The sequence below is a fragment of the Talpa europaea genome (assembly GCF_964194135.1).
Source record: "Talpa europaea genome assembly, chromosome: 12".
Classification (NCBI taxonomy): domain Eukaryota; kingdom Metazoa; phylum Chordata; class Mammalia; order Eulipotyphla; family Talpidae; genus Talpa; species Talpa europaea.
In genome coordinates this window covers 85,226,175-85,236,070 of record NC_140079.1, presented here as the reverse complement: position 1 = coordinate 85,236,070, position 9,896 = coordinate 85,226,175, and the positions used below count along the sequence as shown (strand labels likewise).

The 9,896-nt window shown below is 57.3% G+C and overlaps 1 protein-coding gene across 1 annotated transcript; it reads right to left on the bottom strand.

Annotated features, from left to right (window-relative positions):
* Positions 1–982: 982 nt before the first annotated feature.
* ARPC1B (actin related protein 2/3 complex subunit 1B) lies at positions 983–6,896 on the bottom strand (the record flags this gene model as incomplete). The annotated part of the gene is made up of 9 exons (XM_084250184.1): positions 983–1,256; positions 1,528–1,618; positions 2,365–2,570; positions 3,754–3,829; positions 3,915–4,121; positions 4,822–4,929; positions 5,272–5,494; positions 5,968–6,072; positions 6,833–6,896. 9 exons carry the CDS (start codon positions 6,894–6,896, stop codon positions 1,218–1,220), a joined length of 1,119 nt encoding a protein of 372 aa, XP_084106310.1. The 3' UTR covers positions 983–1,217.
* Positions 6,897–9,896: the final 3,000 nt, after the last annotated feature.

The window sequence follows — 9,896 nt, the reverse complement described above, 5'->3', positions numbered from 1 at the left end:
CAAACCTAGCCCTGCCTCACCCCAGCTTAAGTGGCCTGTCTCCCCATGATGCCAGGGGCCCCAGGAGCTGGACCCAGGAGACCTTACCAGCCTCACCTCCCACCCTGTCCTTGTCCTGCCCCCCATTGGTCCTTCAAATCTGAGGAGAGGCCAGATTCTTGTCCACAGCCTTCGTGCATGCTACTGCTTGCCTGGAGCCCTCCCTCAGAGCCAGCCCCTTCTTTTCCTGGGACACTAGGTCATCCTCACCTGTCTCCCACCAGACTGAACTTGTCCCCTCAGAGAAGGCCCAGCCGTGTAGTAGCCATTGGCAATGTGTGTGACGTGGTCCAAGGTCCCCTCCTGTCCTGGGATGTTCTGCCTGCCACAGGAGCCTCAACCACCCTCAGAGGAGCCCTGCCCTGGCAGTGCCATGTAATGCCTTTGCCTTCTGCAAAGCAGACTCCGAGCCTGTCCATTTTAAGCCAAGATTCCAGTCTATAAAGAGGGCTTGACCCAGGCCCACCCTGCCTTCCTGCAGCCCCCAGCTCCAGGACCAGAACCTCACTGCAGCGAGCTGGCACAGGCTGAGGTGACCATGTGTGAAGAATAAGGGGTGCTGTGTGGCCTGTCTTCCGGGGTCTTACCATTTCTACTGATATCTAGTGTCAGTTCTCTTCCAACAGGAGAGGCTATCCCGAGGGACAGGCCTAGGAGGGACAAGGCAGCTTTAGATACATTTTAACCTGCAAATGTAAGGATATTCACAATCAGGAGACCTATGGGTGTCATTCATTATGTGACTAGATTCCCACTCAAGGCCAGGAGCCAGTCTGGAATGGCAGCCACATGTCCTGGAGTCTGACCATTGACACCTGGGCCTGCAGCGTTCAGGCTGCACTGCAGAGGGAAAGGGGAGAACCATTTGGGGGAGGCCCCGGGTTTAAGGGTCACTTGAGAAAACTATCCTCCCAAACACATAGGCAAGCAGTCTATGGTTGCAGTTTTATTGCCACATTTTGAAGCAGTTCATGACCAGCAGAGTGCTTTGGAGACAGTTTTTGACAATAATTGAAAGCATTTCTTAAAAAGAAAAAGGGCACATATTCCTTCAATGGGTAAGAAAAGCTCCTGAAGAAGCAGGCCCTGTGGGGACCCTAGAGACATCTGGCAGAGCAAACCTTAGCTTCCTCGCCCCTCCCCAGCAGCTGGGATTAAGGCAACACACTCCTCACAGGTCATTTGATCTTCAGGTCCTTCAAGGCTGATTCCAAGCTCTGGAAGAGACAGCAGACCAGAGAGGTTGCACACCCCAAGACCCCCCAGGCCAGCCCAGCCGGCAGATGAGAGAACCTGGTCTTGGGAGTCGGGCAGACCTGGATTTGAATCCCAAGCCAAAGGCATGTGCCCTAGAGGATGCCTCTGGCTCCCATGAAGCGTCCCTCTCGCAGGAATGAAGGACGGGGGCATCCAGGTCCCTGCCTGCGACAGCAGTTGGGAGGAGGGGCCCCTGGGGCCTAATGGGGACCCAGCTGGGGTCAGCCTTACCTTCACATCCCAGATGCTCATGCCGCCGTCCATACCCGTGGTGCAGAACTCAGAGCATTTGGCCTTCCCCCCACTGAGCACCGAGATCTGGCTGCAGAGAAGAGGGGGGCTTTTCAGGTCACAGCCTATGCCTGCGCTAGACTCGGGGACACCCTGTGCCAGGCAGGGACTGCCTGGGAAATGGCTCTGAGGTGTCCTAGAGGACAGGGCCCATGAGCCAGCTTTAGGGACCAGCAGTAGTGTGCCAGGAGCAAAGGGCAGCCCCAGCGAATGGAAGCGGACTCACAGGCCTGGGCCAAAAGGGAGGGACTCGAGCACATATGCAGTGCAGAGTGACCGCAGTTGGAATGGGGGGGAGGATGGAGCTGGGAGGATGCTGGGCTGGCTGTGACGCACCTTAAAGCCAGGGGAAGGTATTTAGTCTGAAAATGACCTGGAACCAGGTGGCCGCAGGAGGGTTTAACCAGTGAGGGGCTCGGTCAGAAGTCCAGCCACACTTGTGACTCCCTGTGGGGTCGGCCCCTGTGGCTGGCAAGATCTGGGAGTCTGGGAGGGTGTCTCCCTCCTACCAGCCTGGCTCCTCAGCAGGACCCTCAGTTCCAACCACACCTCACCAGGTTCTAGCACCAGAGCTCCTTCAGTGGCGGCCCCGCCCAGGGAACTGTGGGCCCCACCCCTACAACAGGGCCACACAGCCAGACCCTAAAAATGCTGAGCTCCAGGGAAGGCTCTGCTCCCACCCGATGCCTTTTTTGGCCACCAAGAGATGTACCCGCTTCCTAAGTCCAGACCAGCACCTGGATGCTGCTGGGAAGAAGGGGACACCACTGCCCTCACCTGACACTGTTCTTGTGCAGCGAGTCCAGGCCCGAGCCCCCTGCCACACTGCCCTCCGAGCTGGCCTTCTTGTCCAGGTTCTGGAAGCGTTCACGGGCCGTCAAGCCACGCTGCGCGTTCTGCTTGGGCACGTCCAGCCGCCCGCCAAAGCTCAGGGCTCCCGCAGCTCCGTCATAGGTAAACAGCACTGGGAAGCAGTCGTGACCCTGCAAAGACCAGGGTGCTATTGGTGCACCCTTGAGGGCAGCCAAAACACCTCCTTTTCTGCACAGGGATACCAAGGCTGGAGGGTGGGAAGCCAAGGGGCTCAGGTCAGATGCGGGACCTGGGCGGAGTTATCCAGGGACACCGGCACGTACAGAAGGCAACAGAGCCCAGGTATATCAATAAGGACCAGGTGCTGGGAGGCAAGCATCTAGGGGCTGCTGTCTTGACTCCTGACCCCCAGCAAGACCAGTCTAGTTGTGAAAGTTTGTCTTGGACTCCCCGGGAGCCCAAGGGCCTTCCACCTGCCCAGCCCACTACATTTACTCTGGGAGTCCCACAACTGGATACTTCTCTAGGCAAAGCAGGCCTGATTTACCTCTGTGACCCCCACTGTATTTGTAGAAGGGTGAAAAGAAATTGACAGCTAGGTGGGCAGAGGGAAAGTAGAGTAGAACCCTTTTAAGACACACAGTAGAATGGCATTCCTCAAAGCCCCCCTCAAGTGCACAGCCTGAGTTAGGTGTGGCATTGTCATTTGCACTGGCCAACAAAATGTCAGTAGAAACATTAGGCCTCAGGGCCTCCCTGCTGGCACAGGGGTTAAAGTCTCAGCACTCTCAAGCTACCACCAGCTACTGCAGCATGGGTTTGATCTCCAGCCAGGGAGCTGACCCACAAGGCACAGCTGACCTCTGTCTCCCTACTGCTCCCCTCAGCAGTGTATTTCAGTACATCTGCCTTTTCTACTCCCCACTCTCTGGTGAATCCTCTTACCCCGCACCTGGCCTACACCCTAGTTCTTGTATACATGAACGAATTAAATAATAAATAAATCTTTAAAAAAAAAAACAAAAAACACTAGGCCTCAGAGCCTGACTCTAGCTTCTCCCTTCTTCCTCCAGGGGGTGGGGGAGGATGCTGGAGAGGTACACTGAGCAGAGGCCCCTCAATACCCACCTGGACATTTAAGTGAACCTCATCACTATGTTAAGCCATTGCAATTGGAGGGGGGGGGTAGTTACTGCAGCATAATCCAAACTATTCTGATCAATATGGATGCATGGATGGACAGATGGAGGAAGGAAAGGGGGATGGAGGAAGCCAGTGGAGAGTAATCTGGACATCTCTGGGCTTACTGGGAGACCTGCTCTAACTGGCCACTGCATGCCCAAGCCCCCTTACCGCTGCCACCAGACTATTCTCTGTGATGAAGGTGAGTGCCAGCAGTGGCAGTGTTTCAGAGGCCAGGGTCGCGACACTGAGAGAGAGAGAGAGAGAGATGTCAGCCACACTGTTCCTGCTCTGTGCTTTGGTTGCCCCCAACTTTGGTGACCAGTACTCACGCCATCTTCTTGTCAGCATCAGCCAGGCACACAGTGCTGTCGTGGCTGACCCAGGCCATGCGGCTGCCGCTGGCTGAAAAGCAGACACCATGCACCCAGCCGCAGCTGCTGCTGGACTCGAACATCAGCTCCCCAAAGGGCATCTTGGAGCCCCACGGGGTGGGTGCTGGCCTCTCCTCCACCTCCTTGATGTAGGCTGAGAAGATCCTGCCGGGAAGACAGAAAAGGTGAGGAGGGACTGCAGAGGGCCCGGGGAGGCAGCCTCACCAGCCTCACCGGAGTGGCCGGCTAGGATCTTGTGTGCCAGAGCCAGCTCTGCACAGCCTGTGTGTGTCAGAGGCAAGGGACTGGGGCCAGGAGGTCTCTAGCTCCAAGACCTAGGAACTCCTGGGGATCTCACCTAAGGGCTGACCACACCCTCCCCGTCCCTCCCCGCTTCCCAGGCGGGGATACAGAGATTCAGGTGGTCTGCCTTGAGAGACTCCGGGATCTTGGACCCAGAAGTGAAAACAGTGAATGGCAACTGGAGACTATGTTCTAGGCCTTGAGATCATGAGGCAAGTTTTGTCCCAGCTTATCAGTCATTTATACCTTAGTATGAAAAAGTACACCACTCATTTTCCTTTAGACAGAAGCCAGGAAACTGAAGGGTGGGGGATTTTAAGATGCAGGTGAGGAGGGCTAGGAAAAAAACCTTGCTGAAGTTCAGACATGGCAGCTATGTGTCCTGCTAAGACTCTGAACCTTCAGAGCAAAACCTCACAGATGCTCAACTGATGCCCCAGGTCACCCTGCTGGCAGGAGAGCATGTCTGGACTGGCCTGGAAGGTGGGGTATGGAGCTTCCAGGTCAGGGCTCCCCAGAATCCCTGTCCAGATGTTGCTGTCAGGTGCCCACTCTCTCTCACCTGCACTTGAAGTCACAGGAGCCGGCTGCCAGGAGCACGTTGTTGGGGTGCCAGTCCAGGCTGAGCACGGTGGAGCGAATAGGCTTCTTGATGTGCTTGCACACCCACCTGCACATAGCATCAGACAGTGAGGCCAGAGAGACAGGTAGGTGGGCACCCATGGCCTCAGCACCAGGGTCTACCCCCTTCACACTTCATATAACCCTGGGGCAGTAGTGAGAGCTGACATCTCACAGCTACCAAACAGCCATGACTGGCTTTGGACTCCCTGAGCTCCCGTCTGGCCTCTCGGGAGAAGGGGCTATACCGAGCCCCTGCCTCATCTTCCCCAGGTCCTGTGAACGGGGCCCCCACCCCTGTCCTGTGCCTTCTGGGACGCTCCAGACCCACTGCCTGTTGTCCTGCCGCCCTGGGGCCCTCCCAGTCCACACTGGCCCACCAGGCACCCACCAGTCATTTTCCTGTTCAAAGTAGCAGATGGAGATGACACGGGAGCCGCTGCCCACGGCGAACTTGTTCTCCTGGGGGGCCCAGCGCACACAGCGGGCGGCGCGGTTGATGCGCAGGATGACCAGGGTGGGCTTCCACGTGTGGCCCTTCAACGTCCACACATAAGCGTTGCGGTCGGTGCCACATGTCACGATGCGGTTACTTTCGGGGGCCCAGTCGATGCCTGGGGAGGGGACACTAGGCTGGAACCACCCAGGTAAGGCAGCTCCACAGCGTCCACGTCAAAGGGGCTCAGAAGCCGCGGGCTGGATGGAAGCCATGTTGTGCAGGGAGCACACTTTGTACCAAGATCTGATGTCTGTTTGGGAGTAACTTGAGGGGGTGCTACTAGAGCTTACTGGGATGTTACAGGTCCCTCGACACCAAACATGCCGGAAGGCAGAGCCAAGAGCCAGAAAATACATGGGTCCTTGATGATGCTGAGCTGCCGGATCAAGCTTTTTCAGAAAGCCAAAGACTTGAGTTTTTTTGGTAACACGAACCAACAAAACCTCATTTTAACTTAAGCCACTTTGAATCGGGGTTGTGTTACTTGCAATCAAACTGTCATACTTAACAGAGTGAGGGGGTGGATGGCCCTGGCCAGCCTCCCATCACCCTGCCTCCTTCTGGGGTGACCCAGCCAGCCCAACCCACCTGTCACCTGTCCGTTGTGCTCCTTGAGCTCATGCACCTTGGCCCACTTGGCCCCACTCTTCTCGTAGATGTGCACCTCATGGTTGTTGGGGCAGATGGCAATTTCTGCAGGAGACAGGTGGGGCGCAGAGAGAGGGTGGGGACATGCAGGCTCCCCCTTTCCTACCAGGAAGGCCCTTCACAGGCCACCTGGGCAAGGTCTCATCATTGCAATTCAATCTCTCCTCCCCCGCCTCAGCAGAGTCCCGTGGGGTCCCTCAGGCCCCGAGACACTTCCTGGGGCGGCAGCACCCCTACCCTGCACCCATCACTCCGGACACCCCTAGTCGTGTGACCCTTGGGAGCTCTTCCCATGCCCTACCACTGTCCTCTGCTCCCTGCTGCAGCCAGGGCCTCCTTGGTGCTCACCCCTCACCCCCCTGGGTCTGGCAACGCGCCTCCTCTCCTCTGCGAGGCCTTCCCGGACACCTTTATAAACCAGGGCCTCTGCGGCACCTCTCTCTCCTTAGCCCACGTGTCTCCTCACAGCTCATTCCACCACCTGCCATTGCTGTTTACGTCTCCACTTCTCACCCCCAGCTGTGACCCCTGAGAGCAGCTGGTGGCTGCACCCCCTGGATCCCGGCACCTACAGCAGGACCAGGCACAGGACGGCCCCTGCTTTCACCTCCACTCTGCAAAGCCCAGTCCAGTCCTTCCGGCTGCTCCTGCCCACTCCCTGGCTGCCGAACACCGGGGGCCGGGGTGAAGGAGGGTCCAGCCAGCCCCCGCAGAGCCCACAGTCCAGGCGCCCTGCGGCTTTGTCACCCACACGTGCTCTGGCTCCCGCCCTCCCACCTCATGGTCCAGGGCAGCAAGCACTCACGGGTGCGGTCCTTGTTCCAGGCGTGGCAGCTGATAGGCTCCACCAGGAAGCTGTGGTAGGCCATGGTCACTCCGTCCTGTGTCCAAGAGAGGGCCAAACCCAGTCAGCCCTGCCCCTGCCCCAGCCAACCTCGAGGGAGGACAGCAGAGGCCACCCCAGCCTCCTGACTGTGGCCTGGCATCCTGCTTCCTGCCGGGAACCTCAGTTTCCCTCACCTCCTGGGATGTCTCTGAGGCTCCAGGTAACAAAAATACAGGATGGGTGGGCACAGGCACTGCCGGTGAAGTGGGGTGTGATGGCACCTCGAGTCAGACAGACCATCCCATACACCTTGGCCTCAGTTTTCTCATTGTAAAGCCACCTCTGCCCCAAGCATGGGTGGAGGATGAAATTAAACACTCAGACCAAGAGCAGTGCCCAGCACACAGCAGGTCCATCCTCTGTGCCCCACGTCTGGGGTGGCCAGGGAGGGACACGGGCAGGTCTGCCTGGGCCTATGGGCCAGGGCCCAGGTGGACAGATAGACACACCTCATTCTTGGCCAGAAAACCCACTTGCTGTCCTGGGGCCTGAAGCAGATGCAGGATGAGGCCTGGCCTGGGTGGTGGCATCTTAGTAGCCTGGCCATGGGGGCGAAAGGGGTGTGAAGGGCAGCTGGTGCCTGGAAGAGGGAGGGCAGCCCTGGGACTAGGCCCTGCACTGAAGGGGCAATCCTGGCAGAGAGCAGCTACTCTGCCTCCCCCCGACCCCCAGGGCAGTCCCTACCCCTGAGCTCGCCCCTCAGCTCCCGGCCTCCTCCCCTGCCATTGACTTCAGGAACTCCCTGGGCCTGAGATGGGGTGAGGTGCACACCACAGAGGGGCACAGCAACCTCCCTTCACCCTCACCTCTAACACCCAGCTCTGCTCATTTCTGCCCCAGGGAGCTCCCAGCAACTCCCCTCTCAGCCACCCCCTTCCTCCCTGGCCATCCATGGCCCTGCCTGTCCTTTATGCTGAGTCTCTGTGCCTGAAGGGCACCAGACCCCCTGGCTTCCGCACAGGCTGTTCCCACTGTGGAAAGGTGGCTCTGGTCAGTTCTGTCCACATTTCGCATCTGCTTGCTGGTCTCTGTAAGCCACCAAATGCCTGCCTCTGTGCTAAGTCCTCTCATCCTTAAAGAACCAATGCAGGTGCCTCCCCGGTGGCGCAGTGGTTGAGCGCTGGGTTGCAAAGCTGCCTGCAGCCTCTGCAGTGCTGGTTCAATCCCAGGCTGCTCCCCGGCCACCAGAGGAGGGTCCCACATGGCGCGCAGACCTCTCCTGCTGCCCGCTGCTCCCCTCAGCAGTGTACTTCGGTCCTTCTGCCTGCTCTGTTCCCCGCTCTGGCTCTGGTGAATTCTCTCACCCTCCCACACCTCTAACTGTACCCAGTGCTTGTATAAAAAAAGAAAATAAATAAATCTTTAAAAAAAAAAAAAAAAAAAAAAAAAAGAACCAATGCAGAGGCCTCCCTGGTGGCACAGGTGGTTGAGCGCTGCACTGTGAAGCTGCCCGCAGCCTCTAGCGCAGGTTCGATCCCGGCCGGCCGGCAAGAATCCCACATGGCGCAGCAGACCTCTCCTGTCTCGCCCACTGCTCCCCTCAGCAGTGTATTTTGTCAGTCTGCCTGTTCTGTTCCCCGCTCTGTCTCTGGTGAATCCTCTCACCCTCCTGTGCATCTGGTCTGTACCCCGGCTCTTGTATAAAAATAAATAAATCTTTAAAAAACAAACAAACAAAAAGAACCAATGCAAACACAACTCCTCAGCACCTGTCTGCCTCCCAGAGTCCCAGGGGCCTGGGGGTGAGGGGGGGAGCCCAGTGGCACTGCATGCCAACTGTGTGTCCCAGGGTACATCACTTGCCCTCTCTGAATCTTAATTTTCACACCTGCAAAATGGAAACAGGAATCCTGGCCCACTCCTAGGCCGATTGATATGCAAGTCTGGCTCATGGTAGGTGGTGCTGAAAAGGCAGGTTTTAGTCCATAATGGATGTGACAGCACCCAAGGTGCCTTGATTCCTGTTTAGGAGTTGCCCCTTAGCTAGCGCAGGTGCTGACTCTGTACCCGTGCTCCTGCCTCAGGCCTTCACAGGGGCTGTTCCCTGGAGTGTCGAGGTTCCCCCCACATGGTGCCCACTGACAAGTCTGTGCAGATGCCACCTTCCTGAGGAGACCCTCCCTGACGTGGTGTAAAACAGTAGTCTCCTCTCCCCTCCCTGGAACTCCCCACGCCCCAGCCATTTTCTCCACAGATGGTCATCGCTGAGAGTCTCCCATGGCTCTCGTTGCTTTGCTGCTGCCCTCCTCCCCTGCTGGAATATAACAAGCGTGCTGGACAGGCCCTTGTGACTGGTGCCTAAATACTCAGCATATAATAGATGCTCAATAAATATTTGATGAGCACAGTTTCTTACTGCCATTAGTGCCCAGCAGAGTAAGTTCTCTACTTAAAAATTAAAAACAAACACCCACCCAACATTCCCAGAATGCTCCTTACTTGTTGGTTCTGAGTACACTGTATTCTTGCTTTTAATGCTCAGCTGCCACAGCCCACATGACAGATAGGGAAGCGGGGGTCAATGAGGGGAAGTCAGAGACACACAGCACCTCATGGGAGTCACCAGGAACTTGGCTGCCTTTCCCCCAGACTCGCTATGGGAAGGCCGCTCCTCAGCATAGGGCCTGACCCTGGGGAGCCGGGGGAGTGACCTGTCACTGCCTATTCAAGCTGAGCTCACTCACATGGCTGCCTGCAGGGCCCTGCTGGACTTCTGGGGCACCTCTCCTCCCTTAGCTGGGATCCAGTAGGGCCGCTTTGGGAATAGCACTGAGCTCAGGCCCAGGCATAAGGGAGGGGGCCAAGCTGTAGTGTAGCCCCCTCATACAGCTAATGAACCCAGGGTCTAGGGATAGACATGTTCAAGGGAGTACCACAAATCCCACCAGGCCTGGCTTTTGCTCCAGCTCACCACCTATGGGCCCTGCCTGTCCTTCCCACCTCCCACTCACCCCAGGTACAAACCACCTGCTTTCATTCACAG